This window comes from Phocoena phocoena, chromosome 2, assembly GCF_963924675.1.
Source record: "Phocoena phocoena chromosome 2, mPhoPho1.1, whole genome shotgun sequence".
NCBI classification, from domain to species: Eukaryota; Metazoa; Chordata; class Mammalia; order Artiodactyla; family Phocoenidae; genus Phocoena; species Phocoena phocoena.
The window spans coordinates 164378260-164394816 of NC_089220.1; the positions used below are offsets into that span (position 1 = coordinate 164378260).

A 16557-nucleotide genomic window follows, 5' to 3' on the forward strand; every position below is an offset into this window, starting at 1 on the left:
TCAAATAAACAACATAAAACTTCAAATAAACAACTTAAAAACAAAAGCTTTTAAATTACCAAAATACTTCAATTGTCTCTATTAACTATAAACAAAATATATGATTCTGTAAGCAATAACTACTAAGATAAACAATTTTGACAAAAGAACTGGTAAATAATTTCTCAAAGGCTAGAAAGAAACACACTAGTAATTTTTAGTTCATTTTCCCTTCAAATATAAAATTTTCATTATTAGAGGAAAAAGAGGAATAAAGTACAGAAGTTGGAGTCATTCACTTCCTTAAACAATTAGGAAAAACAGCTGTTTCATGAAAAAAAGTGAGTAGAATTAAACAAATTATCTGTCTCTCTTGCTCTTCGTATTTTCTGAAATGAGACATTTCCTCCAAAATTACAACTTCAAAGAATCTCAAAATTTGTACACCAAAACAATTATATATTCTTTCAAATATTCTGTTTATGTGTTGGAAATTTTCTAACCAGATGCAACAATTACAATTAGCAAAGAAATAATAGAATATGTGTTGGTATGCTAAATATAAAAAAATAAGAAATTGCCATATCAATATGATATGTACATTCCATTGTTTGAGGAAGACTGACTAGCAACAGAAACTTTGATCACCAGTTTAAGACAAAATATCTTGACTGCTCTTAAAGTTGCAAATAAAATGGAAAGCTATATATATTTTTGCTTAATTATACCAATGCTTACGTAAAGTGTTTTTTTTTCACACTATGTACTTAAATGCTATTAAAATATGGTGACAAACTATTTGAGCTTTGTTCTTTTTTACTGGATATGCCTTAAATGATTAAATTTTTATTGCTTTTATATCTGTCCTAAAGATAGTATTGCTGCAGCCACGTAGCACAGGGAGATCAGCTCGGTGCTTTGTGACCACCTAGAGGGGTGGGATGGGGGGGGTGGGAGGGAGACACAAGAGGGAGGAGATATGAGGATATGTGTATATGTATAGCTGATTCACTCTGTTATAAAGCAGAAACTAACACACCATTGGAAAGCAATTATACTCCAATAAAGATGTTAAAAAAAAATGAAGTCGGGCTTCCCTGGTGGCGCAGTGGTTGAGAGTCCACCTGCTGATGCAGGGGACACGGGCTCATGCCCCGGTCCGGGAAGATACCACATTCCACGGAGCGGCTAGGCCCGTGAGCCATGGCCACTGAGCCTGCGCGTCTGGAGTCTGTGCTCCGCAACGGGAGGGGCCACAACAGTGAGAGGCCCATGTACCGCAAAAAAAAAAAAGAAGAAGTAAAAATTATAAAACTGAAAACCATAAAAAGAATAACAATTTATCAGAAAGAAGATGTGACACATATATACAATGGAATATTACTCAGCCATAAAGAGAAATGAAATTGAGTTATTTGTAGTGAGGTGGATGGATCTAGAGTCTCTCATACAGAGTGAAGTAAGTCAGAAAGAGAAAAACAAATACCATATGCTAACACATATATATGGAATCTAAAAAAAAAAAAGGTTCTAATGAACCTAGGGACAGGACAGGAATAAACATGCAGACGTACAGAATGGACTTGAGGACATGGGGAGGCGGAAGGGTAAGCTGGGACGAAGTGAGAGAGTAGCACTGACATATATACACTACGAAATGTAAAATAGATAACTAGTGGGAAGCAGCTGCATCCCACGGGGAGATCAGCTCGATGCTTTGTGACCACCTAGAGGGGTGCGATAGGGAGGGTGAGAGATGCAAGAGGGAGGGGATATGGGGATATATGTATACATATAGCTGATTCACTTTGCTATACAGCAGAAACTAACACAACATTGTAAAGCAATTATACTCCAATAAAGATGTTAAAAAAAATAGTATTGCTATTTCCTTTTTTTTAGTGTCTTGGAATTCTAAGGTGTTATAAAAGCAGTGTAAGAGATAGTTATAGGGAAAAAAAAAGAGAAAGTTATAGGAATAGATACCTAAATAAATTTTAGAACTATTCTAAATTACGTTTATACTTATACTATTCATTCAATCAGCATTAGGAAGCATCTACTGTATATTCAGCATTCAGATAGCAGGCATAAATTATTTCATGAATAATTAAAGTGAAAGCATCTAATATTATAAGAAAGAGGTACATTTTACCTGGATTAGATGAGGCAATGCTTTTAGTGTAAGGCAAAACCAAATTCCCAGCTTGCAGGGGAGCAAATCATGCCATTGTGGTTTCACCAGTAATCTAAAGGGAAAACAAAAAGCAAAAATAAAGAAGCAAAATATAGAAAGAAAGTTGACAGACAAAAATATTTTTATAATAATCATGAATTCTGTTTTGAATGGCTATTTCAACAAAGGAAGAAGTTTTTCAATGAAATATTTATGACAGTTATCACTTAATCTGAAGTATTCTATCATAAAATATATTAGTGCAACAAATGCAATTATGTATAATAAGTAAGAGAATCTAGGCTAAGATTTTGGGGAAGGGGACTTGTAATCAAGTTATAAAGATAAAGAAACAAAAGCCCTGTTTCTAACCTGGACTTTTCATCAGTTTGACAAAATGAATTCTTAAACCTTATGATTACTTCAGCGGTAAAAGACTAAACATCATCAGAGTGTCCCCAAGTGCTGACAAGCAGATATGAAGACTGTAGCATAAACAAACCAATACATAAAAATTAATGTCATTTGCAGTTCACTGAAGCATTACTCACTGATGTCATCAGAACAGAAGACAGGCAGAATAGTCTCTGATCTCCATCTCACATTGATCCAGTTCCTGCCCTGCTGTGTGAACTATTTAAACCCTTTATTTCTTGCTATGAATCAATAGAAGAAATGGTAGTATCTCTTTGAGTGTGCTGCATATCACTGTCTCTCTACATACTGTCACTCCTGAGCTAAACACTACAGTGATAGACTTTCCTAGTAATACTTTGTTTCTAAAGTTCAGTATAAAATTTTCAAATAACAAGAATTCAGGGGTTTAATTATGTAAATATATATGAACACTTTACAAAGGGAAAAACCTGTAGAACTTTTGCTTAAGATTAGAATGTGTTTCATAAACTATGGCACAGTATTAGTCTTCTATAAACTGAATACAGATGTAAATGTTAGCATATCTGAAATGGATATACATATGAAGTTGAATCACATTAAAGACATATTTTAAAACAATTTTGAATTATAAAATGTTTTTATATGCTCCCACCTTTCATTTTTTTCTGAAGCACCAAGTTTTGATACATCCACAGTCTTGCCGCCTGTCTTTTTTTTCTTTTCTCTCTTTTTTCTATTAAGCAGTTCATCCTTAATGTGGAAAAAATTATGGTTACAGGTTATCATTAACATGTACTCTTCAAATGTTATCAAGAGTCTTCTGTGAAGGGTAAACATTATAGAAGAACATTTATGCAAATGTATGTAGGGTCCAACATGATTAAGTAAAATCATCAATCTTTAACAATAACTGTTGCCATGGTAACCAGTCCTTAAACACACATGAAGTTCAGCACTGTCAGTCATGTGTATCTCCATAGCAATCAAAGTTTTCTAAGAAGAGAAGGCATTCAACTTACTTCTTCTCATTCATCCAACTTTAATAATGTCACTTCAAAAAGAATGAGTAAACAGATGCTAATTCATGAATACTGATAAATATGTTTATCTTTAGCATATAAATAAAAGCCCATAGCAGAATAAACTATGTATTATTATAGTTTATTATAACTATGTATTATATTAGGCTAAGAAAAATGTAATATTTTTTAACTAACTGGTCTCTGAAATTATAAACTTATACTCATTTCAAGTTTTACTGAGTTAAAAGCTTTTAAAATAATCATTCTTTATATAAGGGCCTGCGACACAAAAATTTCTAAAATCATTTTACATAAAAAATATGTATATCTGGAAGGTGACAATTAAGAAAACATAGCTCTACCTTCTAATTTTCAGCTAGATATTTGAGCCTTCAAAAATTTTGTAACAAACTCAAATGCCACATTTTTAAAAAGAAACATTTTCTTCTTATGTCATGGATTCTTGAAATAGAAACATATCAAATACTAAATGCTGAGTACAAAAAATATTAGAATAAGGAGTATATACAAAAAAGTTGAAATTTTTATCAGTTGAAAAAATAAATGTCTGAAATTCCATATAAAATTAAGGAGGCTAGATCATTTGATTTATTACCAGTACTTACCATTTGTTTTTCCAGGTAGATTGACCAAACCACAGCATAATGACCCACTGTGAGAATTATGAACAAAAGTAATGCCAGCTCAGCATTGCTCATTTTTCTCACCCGCCTGTAGTAGAATACAGGCTGTCGCCAATCTGGAAGTCCATTGATCAGAATATCATCATACCTACAGCAGCAAATATAACAGTTTTTCATAGGGAGTTTAAAATAAAAACAAAAAACTTTATTTGTACTTATATGTAAAAAGAGGAAAGAGAAAAGAATTTCTCCAGAAGGGATAACATTTATATAGATTATCAGCATTACAATGGCCTATAAATCAAAACATTGTATCCAATCACAGACAGCCTTCAAAAAGGCACACAGTGATCTGCTGTGGATCCCAGACCCTGTGTGTTTAAACCCCAGTGATGTGACTCCTGTAATGGCAGCTAGGCTGAAGGAGCCAGAGTCCACCTCTCCACTGCAGGCTGCAGAGGGGCCCCGCCATGAAAGTCAGCAACAAGAGGAAGGCTCTCAATGGGAGAAAATCAAGATAAGAGCTCTGTTTGCTACCATGAATTATATATTAATGGAATCAAAATCAGGATAAATTTTCTAGTCAGTGCTTTTATTTCCACCCCTTTACAAGGGTTCAAGATTGAAATATTTATCATTTTATCAAAGCTTCTTAATGACATAAAGAGCCTATAAAATGAGCACTTTTTAATTTTATGTTGGTCACATTCCTTTAGAGAATAAAAAATTCCCATATTAGGAGATGTGGAAACAACCAATTTCTCGATAAAACTGTTTATTTGTAAACATTTAAGTGGCAATTTCCTCATTTTTTGGCTTTGCTGAAAGGAAAGAACATAACAAATAACCGCTTTCCTAGTGATGCATTTTAAATCTGCTTTCTTTAGAAGGAAATTTCAACCGAATTTAAATTTACCCGTCAGACAGTCATTGAGGCATATATTTTTAAGGTTAAAAATCAGGAATAACATTTATGATTGTAAAACTCAAAATGGTCACACACAAACAATGTTCAAAACACACAACCTGTTAATCTTAGTTCAACACAACTCATTAAATATTCTAATCACACTATTTCCAGAATTAAATCTTCACTGAAAGGCCTAATTTGGTGCAACACATTGACCAAAATATTTTAATTAAAAATATTCTGAGTTAGTCGCAGGCCTAATTACAGGAATAGAAATAGGGCCTATATTGTCAGGCAGGTCAGTAGAACTCAGTAGTAGGTTTTTCTCAAGTAAATTGACCGATCTAGGAATAATAGCGCAGCTGCTAAACTGCCAGTCTTGACATGTAAATCAATTTAAATGCAACAACTGCAGTAGCTACTTTGATAGTTATTAAATTGATACCTTGGAGATATGCTTAAAAAAATAAAGCAGAGGATTTATTACAGGCAACTTCTTTTTTCGGTACAAAAAAATATTGGTTATAAATTCAAAATATATTTTATCAGGCTATCTAGAAAACGTGACTTTTAGGATCAACTTAGATTATTAATAATAATGGCAGATCAGAATAACCAATGTTCAAAGCAAAGGACATTAGTGGTACTAAACTCTTAAAGGCAGGCAAATTGTGTAGTATACAAGAATCTGCTAATTAAAATATGGTTGTGTAGTAGCTGGGCCGAAGTTTGATGTTAAATATTCCTTTTCAATATTTACATAGCAATTCCTGAACACTAATATCAAGACATAATAACACGATTTCATCAAAAGTTATCATTCCTGTCCAAAAAATTTATCTTTAAATCTATTTCTGTAAAAACTGACTCATTTTAGATTAGAAATGGATTGGCAAAAAGGTTTCAAGTGGTATAATGCAAGATTACAACATCTGAATGAAGTCCAATGAATGAAGTCCTGAATTTATTCTGAATCTACGTTCTACTTCAGATTTGTTGAGGAAAAAAGGCAGAATATAAAAATAATTATTTTCAGCTCATCTCTCCCATGAAATAACTTCAAGTAAAAAGTGTGGCTATTAATAAAGAACATCTAAGAAAGTGGCGACAATTCCCTAAGAGCATTGCTAAGTGTTAAATTTGTTTTAGATCTAAACTGTACTGGAAGAAAACCCAGCTGAGCTCATAGCTGCGAATCTCGTATCAAATATTTTATCACCATCATCTTTGAAATGCTATGTGTCTGTTAATAGCTACTATTTTCTACCCCACATATAAATTGTTAGTGCACAGCTAAATTCAAGATAGAAAAACCTTATGCACTGAACACATTAAACAAAACTAGATATTTACTAGGCTACGTCTGCCACTCTGAACAACAGTCTCCAAGGATTAAGCTTAGAATCAATGCTCTATTGATTTTACTATCAATGAACATTATGGCTCACACGACTGGCCATTTTAAGGGAAGATAGCTTCTATTATAGTTCACTTTTTAGAATATATGCTGTTAAAAGATAAATCACTGCTTTCCTGAAACACTGAAAAAATAAAGATATTTCTTAAAATATACACAGACATTATATTCATAAGTTATTTAAGAAAAAAATGTTGTGTTGACAACATATAAAATTTAAAACATCACTGTTATGCCTTTTCTATATTTAACACATAACACTGTTAAAATAATTAAGCTCATACAAACTGCTCTTAACAATTTGTTAAAATCAGATTAAGAATGTACACATGTATGAATATTACAAGAAAATACAAAAGTAAATTTCTATGATAAAAATATCACTAATGTAAAAAATCATATGGAGCTATTAATTAGAAATTAAAACATTCATCAATTCTACATATGGCCTAATACATGTTTACATCATTTGATTTTCTTAAAATGCCCATGATGAACATAATAATGGTTACATAATTATGTGAGTTCCATTCTATAGTCTGCAATTCTTCAAATATATTTAGCTTAATACAAACATTGGAAAGTAAATCTAAAAATGTTTAAATTACCAGAAGAAAAAAAAGTATGTAAATTAAAAATATTATTAGCATGCTTTGAAGAATAAAATAGTAACTATGAAATTAAAATAGAAAACATGTATATTATGAAAATGAATATTGAAATAATTCTAGCATTGGCCTAAATTGTGAATCTCCCATTGTAAAAAGTTAGAATTTTTAGCTTAAAAGAGTAACAACATCTACTTAGGTCACATACTGAAACTTAAGAATAAAAATTAATTGTACAAAGATCATAAACAGGAAACAAGCTTAAATTAATTGATCTTACTCTCCTTTATAAAATGTACATATGTGCCAAAAACTGTGGTACATAGCACTTTATATATTGTATATATTATGTGTCTTATAATATCTCCTAATTAGGGAAGGTACTAAGATAGATTTCTTATTCTCAGGTTAATGTTTATTTTTATTCAAACACACCTGTAATCAAATTTACAATAAGGAGGTAATGGATTTGTAAAAGTTTCACAGATTAAAGCTGAGAAAACTATACTTTCCATTGGATTTGTACATAAAATGTGACTTTACTTAGTAAACTAAAAAAATACACTGAACTTTTACAAATATAGTACCATAAAATAGACACAAAAATTTTAAGTGGCACAAGAGGGTTAGCAAAAGAATACTGGTAAAATTTTAAAATGATTTCAAACAAAAGTAAATATACTAATATTACTAAAGCACAATCTGTGTATATAGGTAGTGATTAGGATCTACTCAGTACTTTATTCCAGCTAACACTCAGGGCACTTGGATAGAAATTTATGTCAGAACAGAGCTGAGCTGCTATTTCCTAAAATAAGCAAGTTACCTAAGGAGTTCAGAAGACTTCTATATTAATCTCCCTTACAAGAACCAGGAAAACTTTTTTCATGCTATAGTCTATGCCTTTGGGAGGAAAAAAAAGCTTAAAAGTTTATTCACAATTATACTTCTAGGAATCTACCCAAGAGAAATGAAAAATATCCATTCACACAGACTCGTGTGTGATAATTCACAGCAGCGTTGTTCACCATAGCCAACAAGTGGAGACGACCTCAATGTCTATCAGTTGGTGAATGGATAAACAAAAGTGGAATGTGGAATACTATTCAGCAATAAAAAAGAATGAACTACTGGTATATGCTACAACATGGATGTACCTCAAAAACATTTTAATAGAAAGAAGTCAGATGCAAAAGACTACATATTAGATGATTTCATTAATATGAAGTGTCCAGAAAAAAACACATTTATAGACACATAAAGGAGATCAGTGATTGCCTGGGGCTGGGATCAGAATGGGAAATGCCTGCAAATGGACTTGAGGGAATGTTCTGACAGAAATGGTCTAACACTGGTTGTGGACTGCATGACTCTGTAACTTTACTAAAAATCATGGAATTGTACACTTAAAATAGGTATTTTTACTAAAAATCATGGAATTGTACACTTAAAATAGGTAACTTTTATGGTATGCAAATTATACCTAAATAAGGCTGTTTAAAAAAATAAAATTTGCCTATTCCTTAAAAAAAAAAAAAAAAAAAAAGGTTACCCAGTTTGTTATTTTATCTATTTCAATGCGATTCTCTTTTCTACCAAAATTTTAAAAATGCACCTGATTTCAGTGAAAATACAATTATTTGTAAGGAAAATAAATAGATTAAAATGTCTATGACAATTTTCCAAATTACAAATTCCTGGAAGGTTACACATTACTTATTTAATGAATATTTATAATAAATAATTGTGATACCAAAGAGCATTTTTAAATATCAGTATAAGACAATCTTCTTTCAGAAGATAAAACTATGGGTTTTTTTTTTTTTCTAAAGGAATTATAAACATTAGATAATTGTCTGTAGAGGTGCATTTCTCCTATATGTTTAAATACTCATAGGTCACCCGGCCTCAGGCGCAAGCTTTAGAGGAATGATTCTCAGCTTGATTAGCTAAGACTTTTGCCTCAAGGAAAACCAGTTACCAAAGTTACTTGTGCCTCAAGGGGTATAAATACTACAGCTGTTTGTGTAACTGTCAGATCCATTTTTTTCTACTAACACTCTACAATAAATGCAAAGGAAACTAATCCTAAAAAGAAAATGTTAGGTGAGTCTATGTTAATGAAGAAACAATTTTTACATGAGAAGTGATTTGTTCTGAAAAGATATAAATAATTTCGGTAATTGGAAGAAATTGTTACAAAGTTTACTGACTTTTAAAATAACAACAAACAAAAAGGCAAAATCTGATGCCAAAGATGTAGAGAGACTAAATAAAGCTATCTTTACAGACACGTTCTTGATGTGTGAAACAAAACTAGGGGCTCAGTGAGAGAAACCAACTAGAAAATATGCACAGAATGACCAACACTTCTTTCAACACACTCGTAGGACTCTTTCAACACTATGGATTATCTCAAACCAGAGGAATGTCTGCTATGGTATCTGGACCAATGCCAGCCCCTTATTATAAAGCAAAGAACTCTTCAAGAGAATATACTGAGTCCTTGCTTTGCAATCTGACAAACTGAGGTATTCAAATTAAAGAGTTAAGATGAGAACCAAGAGTGGCAGCTGACATTGTAGGATACAGAATAATTCCAGGTAATACATTTGAAGAAAGATTCAGAAGGTCACATTGCATACTTTTTTGGATTGTCTTTAAGATATATTAGCCTCCATAGAGAGATACAGATATTTAGGCTGGCGTTAGCCTAAAATCTCAAATACCTACTTTTTTCTTTAAAGGTACTCTTACTGTAAAGCACTGTTTTCAAACTACACATTGTAGCTCACTAATATCTCCTGAAACCAACTTAGTGGACCACAATCAGCATTGTTTTTAAAAAGAAAGAAGACTGGTCTAGACTAGCCTAGAATAGAAAACATCAGTCTGTTTCACACACAATAAGTGTTTTGTCAAATTTTTGTTTCAGTTGTGTGTGTGTGTGTGTGTGTGTGTGTGTGTCCTGAGGCATGATGCAAAATATATTTCTTACCGTGGGTCTGACTTAAAAAAACTCTGAAACCTGTCAGTAGTATCTACCTTCCACACGTTCGGAAGAGCAGAGGAAGGGGGTCTCTCTGCAATTTCCTCTTAAGTCACTAGCATATAAACCACTGTATAAATACATTACTACTCTGCTGAAAGAGGCCCAGAGAAGTCTCAAAGTGAGGTGGCTGCCTCTTCTCTGACGTTCGACCCTAAACACAAAATCACTGGAGCAGAGGAAGGGAAGGGATGGAGGCAAAAGAAATAGGAGAAAGAAGCAAATATTTTCCTTCTACTCCTATCTTCTACAAATTTATACAAGTCTGTCCTCTCACTCACAAATTGGGTTTATTATTCTGAGGATGAGGAAACACCAAGAAATGGTAATAACTTGAATATCACTAATCACCTAATTGCAAAACATTTAAGAAATAGAGGGGGGAAAAAAGCCCCCCCAAGCGCAGATAGGAGCAATTACTGATATATCAAAAATGAATAGGCATTTGTTTGAAGTCAAGTAGAATTTTATTTCCCAGAGCATAGATACTCACATTAAAAATATCAGCTAATGAAGCCATGATCCTGAAGTCTGTAAGTACTGAATTAACCTAGTGAATATTTTCAATAGAAATTAACTCTCCTATAAACATACATTTTAAAAACAATGCACATCTTGAAAGGAACAAAAATAAAATACTAACATAATAAAATGTTTAACGAGACAATTCTCTCCTTTATAAACTGAGACATCAAAGTATAACATCTTAATTCAAAAGCAGATGAACACTCACCTCTGCCTTTGTTCATGATCCTTTAAAACTTCATAAATGGCCACCAACTAAAACAAAAGCATTACTTTAAAAATAATCTCAACTATAGGAAATCACTTAGGGAGACGAACACACTATAATTCACATGCAAAAACCCCATGCACTCATATATACAATGAACAGATAAAATCTTAATTATAAGTAACATTTTACGGTTTTGGTAGCACCTTAAGAGGTTAAAAAAGGCTTGATACCAAAATCTTTTTGAAAGACGCAAAACTAATAATTATCTTAACATGTGATTTTTAAAAGCAAAAACTGTAATTTAGACAAGAAAACTATGACAATTATGACCCCCCCCAAAATTTAGTGATTCTAATATAAAAAAATGTTGGAAAAAGCAAATTTTGTAAAAAACTGAATAAATACGTATACATTATATTTCTAAACTACAATCTCATTTTAAATGGAAATATTCTACGTGTCGGTTACTGTTTCTACCATAAACATTTATTTATAAATTATCACAAAAATACATATACAATAACAGCATATTTCACTTACTTGTCTAAACTGAGTTTCTGCATTTTCATCTTTATTCTTGTCTGGATGCAAACTTAGTGAAAGCTTACGATATGCTTTTCTAATGTCTGCAGATGAAGCATCCTGGGGGGGGGGAGGGGAAAAACACAAAGCAAACTTTGTCAGTAAAAGAAATTCCCAGAACCTTGTTAAGATCTGAGAAGACAGCCAACCAAGTGCAGGACCCCAGGCAATGTAATTTGAGCAATCAGTCTAACAACCAGGCTATGCAACTAGCCTGACCCACATGACTGAACAATTATTCAATCTAATTTGGCTCTCCTCTTAACTTTTCATTACCATACATTCATTTAAAGAAGACAGTATTTGGCAAAACTTTTCAAACACTTGCCTTCCTAAAATTAACCAATAAATCTTTTTCAGTAATTAAGAGATCAAAAAGAAACAAATTAAAAATTAATACATCCGTGTGCCTTCAAGGAAGGTCTTTATTTATCTGAGAATCCTAAAGCCAATGTCTGAAGCCCAGGCTTACCATATGTGGTTGCTTCATTGCTATTTATATTGAATTTACCATGAAGCAACAACCTATGGAAGCTCAATTTCACATGTCAAAAAGTATGCCTATTTGAAGGCAGTTAACTTTGCATTTACCCAAAATAATTATAATTAGAAATAGTTATGTATATTGTCCTTAACTTTTTTTGTTAGTACTTTATAGGTTATTTTCAATGCTGTCCAGTTTCCATAGTCTGATTTGCAGAAATAAATTTGCCCACTATTTATGTATTACTAACATAGTTTAAATATATTTTAAAAGGTCACAATAGTTGAGGAAAAGTACTTTGGACTAAGTGGATATTAAAGTTGAATTTTATGTAATCTCGTGTGTACGTGTAAACTCAGAGAACATCATTTTACATGGCCAGTAAAAAATACATGACAATAACAAAGAACACACTGTTAAGTTGGGTATAAAACTTGATCTCCACTAAATTTAAAAGTTATTGCAAAAACTAACATTCATAGTGGGGCAAAATGAGGATAAAGTTGCTTATTAAATTTTATCTTGTTTTTTAGCTGAGTATTTGTTCAATTAATTCCTAAAACTGATGTACTAAAAAGTTCAAATGACTAAAAAAACAAAACTTATTAACAAAAGTCTGTGTACCTGGGACTAAATAGCTGTTAAAGAAACAGAGGTGGAAAGAGGCAAAGTGAGACTACAATTAGTCTGTCAAGCTCTCTTTTATAAACCAATACTTTCATTACCAATTTTCTGGGGCTTATTGCTCCAGGCAATCACTCTACTTTAAAGTTTCAACTTAGGTGTGAATATTTTTCTGACTTGTGGAGGGCTGAGGAGCTATAAAATTAGTAGAGTAAGTTTCGCAGGTAATATGGTTATAATTTCCATCCTCATTTGCTCAATGGAATTGATGTGTTCCTTATACTTAAATGATAGGTAGCATGTAGCAGAAAAGGATGATTATTTACTGAAACTCTGTGATGGAGATTTTGTTGAGCAAAGAGGTCAAGTGTCAAATGAATTCTCATTCCCTAATTGGGACTTTAATTTTAGATTTTTTAAAATTGGGACTATATCACAGAGAAATACCAAAAGTAGATTTCTTACAAAATAAGAGTGTATGTATTTGCTTATGTTACAAAATTAATACATGCTCATTATGGAACATCTATGACTTACATAACAGTCACCTAAGACATTTCCCTCCTTCCAGTCTTGGCAAGCTGACCCCAATCCTCCATTTTTCTGCCGCAGTATATACCGTAAGGGTGAATGTGGCCAGATGCCTCTCCTATTTCAAACCCTTCAGTAATGCCCAAGAACCTTCATCATCTGTCTTTTCCAGTCTTTTTAGCTTTATATCCCACTATCTTGGTCCATCCTCCTTGTCCCCCAAACCATCACACGATACGATGCTGTTCTCCAAATTGATGTTTTTGTTTTGCATCCAGCTGTAGATACAGACAGTTCTCTCCTGACTTAGAAATGGGCCTCTCAGGCTACACAGAAATACTGCCTATTTTCCTCTTGAGAATCTGCCCAGTAGGTTTATTTTACTAATAAGTGGAAAGAACTTATTAGTTTCATGCTAAGTGGACAGAACTGAAAAACTCAGAGGTCTTCCTATCTAAAAGACATGCTCTAGACAAGTTGCACCTCAAACTAGCTTATGTATGTATTAAATTTTAGTTAATTACTTAATGAATCTTAACTTATTTTATCCTCATAACAAAGCTATAAGATAAGTATAGTTGTTAGCAGGCCCATTTTACTGATGAGGTAAGTGAGGCAAAAAGAAGTAATTTGCTCAAGTTCATACTACTGGCAAATAGAGGAAAACAGAATTCAAACCCAGAAAATATTGCATCAGAATCATAGCTCTCTATGTTGATTCTTTAGATTCAGTTAGTAGATTTCATCTGAGCCACTTCACAAGGGCTAAAGCTTTTGGGAAGGCAGTGAGAACAACTGCTACAATCCTACTGAGCTGATAAACTATGTGGAAACCATCCCCATAAATACAATGGAATATGGTCAACTGCAGTTTTAATGGTAAAGATCCTGATATATGTTGGCTTTTACGGCACATTTTACAGCGTATTTCTACTAGAGACCTGACTGTTAGAACATTCATCTCACATACACAGTAAATTAGACGTTTTATCTCTCTGGCTTTCAGAGAAAATTTTTTGATAGGACTATGGGTGAACTGGCCATCTTTAACACTGTTGACATCAGGAGATCTACAGGGTTCAACTGCCAGAATTCTTTTCCTTCTAAATGTGATATGGTTTTTTGGCAAGCTGGACATGAATTACCATAATACTTGGATGACCTCTGTAAAGAAGAGATATATGGTCATTCTTTTTGGTTTTTTTTTTTTTTTTTTTGGTGGGGGGCTGTGCCACACAGCATGTGGGATCTTAGTTCCCTGACCAGGGATCAAACCCGTGCCCCCTGCATTGGAAGTGCAGAATCTTAACCACTGGACCACCAGGGAAGTCCCTGGTCATTCTTTATTAAAAAAAAACCTCAAAAAACCACAACAACCTATGAAAATAATATGTTTGTCAAAATTGAAAAAAATGTGATGAGACATCAATGAAAGTGGCAGAGTAGGGAACTCCAAGGGCCTGTCCCTGAAGAGAAACAGCAAATAACCTGGCAAAACCTGTCAGAATCAACTTAATCTGAACTCTTCAAACTAGTCAAAGGATTCCAGCAATCAGTCAAACACTTAGTCAAGCAAAAGGTAGCTAATTTGCAGTAAGGGTCCTGAAGATGCCAATCTGAGTTACTGGTGTGGGGTCCTAGTGTTAGAGTAAGCAAAGTGGACTTTTCTGTCCTCCAAGAACTGTGGCTGCTTGTTCTGGCCTGTCTTTTGATTCCCTGACAGACTGTGTAAAGGGCTTACCTTTATTTTACTAAGCTCAGATCTCTCCCAGTGCAGAGAGGCAACTGTTCAGGACATTTGTCAAAAACATTTAATGGCAAATTTATCAGCACGTGCCAAATGAGGCAAGGGATGGCAGCTGGGGTAAACAATAGACACAACAAAAAGCTTAGGAGGAAAAACTGGGAAGTGAGACGCTTTGGGGAATATGGGATTTGAAATGCTTCCACCAGAAGACCCACACGTGTGTGCCCAAGGCAGAGTAGCTGCTCAAAAACACCTGAGACAGCCCTAAATTCTCATTTCTGGCTGAGCTTTAGGCTGTATACAAGCAGCAGGTGAAGTCTAAGGGTGAGTTGTAAACTGCCTAGCTGAGTGTTGGAAGCATGCCCCAACATATCCACAGGACCCACTGCCAAAGATTTTGAGGTTTTTTTTGTTTGTTTGTTTCTGGTCCCAAACCTTTAAGGAAATCTCTGCTGAATCATTAGCTGACCCCTAAGCTAATCAAACAGATGTCAGTGGCCACACATGGCAAAGAATATACACTTTACAAAATTAGTTCAGAAAAATCACTAGACAAACAAACACCAACCACAGGCAGCAAAAAACAAAAAAACCCCTGATGAGGTAAAATAATCTAATTACCACATTACATATTCAAAATGTCCAGTACTCATTAAAAATTATGAAGTATGCAAAGAAACAAGGAAGTATGGCCCACACACACAGAAAAAAGGAATTAACAGAAATTGTCCCTGATGAAGACCAGACACTGGATTTACTGGAGAAAGCCTTTAGATCAACTGTTTTAAATATGCTCAAGAGCATGTACAAAGAACTAATAGAAAGAACAAGAATGATGTCTCACCAATTTGAGAATATCAACAGAGACGTAAAATTTTTAAAGGAACTAAAGAAAAATTCTGGACTTGAAAAATACAATAACTGAAATTTTAAAAATCACTAGAGGGGCTCAAAAGCAGATTTGAGCAGGTAGAAGAAAAAAATCTATGAACTTGAAGATAGGTCAATTGAGATTTTCCAATAATAGGAGCAAAAAGAAGAAAAAAAATGAAGAAAAATGAACAGAGCCTAAGAGATCTGTGGGACACCACCAAGTATACCAACATACATTTAATAAGAGTCCAAGAAGGAGAATAGAGAAAAGGGCAAAAAAAAAAAAAAAAAAAAAAAAGACTGAAAACTTCTAAATTTTGATAAAAGACATGAATATACACATCCAAGAAATCTCAACAAATCCTAAGCAGGGTAAACACAAAGAAATCCACACCTAGAAACATTCCACTCAAACTGTTCAAAGACACAGAGAATCCTGAGAACAGCAGAGTGATTCATTATGTACAAGGAATTCTCAAAAACATTAACAGCTAATTTCTCATCAGAAGCCATGGTGGCCAGAAGTTAATGCAATGACACATTCAAAGTGCTTAAAAAAATCTGTTAAGCAAGAATTCTATATCCAGCAAAGCTATTCCTCAAAAAGAAAGAGAAATTAAGATATTCCAATTAAACAAAAGATAAGAATTCATTTCTAGTAGACTTGCTCTCCAAAAAGTGCTGCAGAGAGTCCTTCAGGCTGAAAGAAAAAAATAACAGGGAGTAACTCAATTCATACAAAGAAATAAAGAACACTGATAAAGATAACTATATAG

General features: G+C 33.3%; 1 protein-coding gene across 1 annotated transcript in view; it reads right to left on the reverse strand.

Moving 5' to 3' along the window:
* DNAJC1 (DnaJ heat shock protein family (Hsp40) member C1) overlaps positions 1–16557 on the reverse strand; it is a 203900-nt gene that overhangs the window by 115885 nt on the left and 71458 nt on the right. The window contains exons 2-6 of the mRNA XM_065872021.1: positions 11481–11582; positions 10938–10984; positions 4203–4368; positions 3207–3304; positions 2135–2228 (exon numbers count right to left, since the gene is read on the reverse strand). Of these exons, the coding sequence (XP_065728093.1) occupies positions 2135–2228; positions 3207–3304; positions 4203–4368; positions 10938–10984; positions 11481–11582 (507 nt within the window). The remainder of the gene's footprint in view (positions 1–2134; positions 2229–3206; positions 3305–4202; positions 4369–10937; positions 10985–11480; positions 11583–16557) is intronic.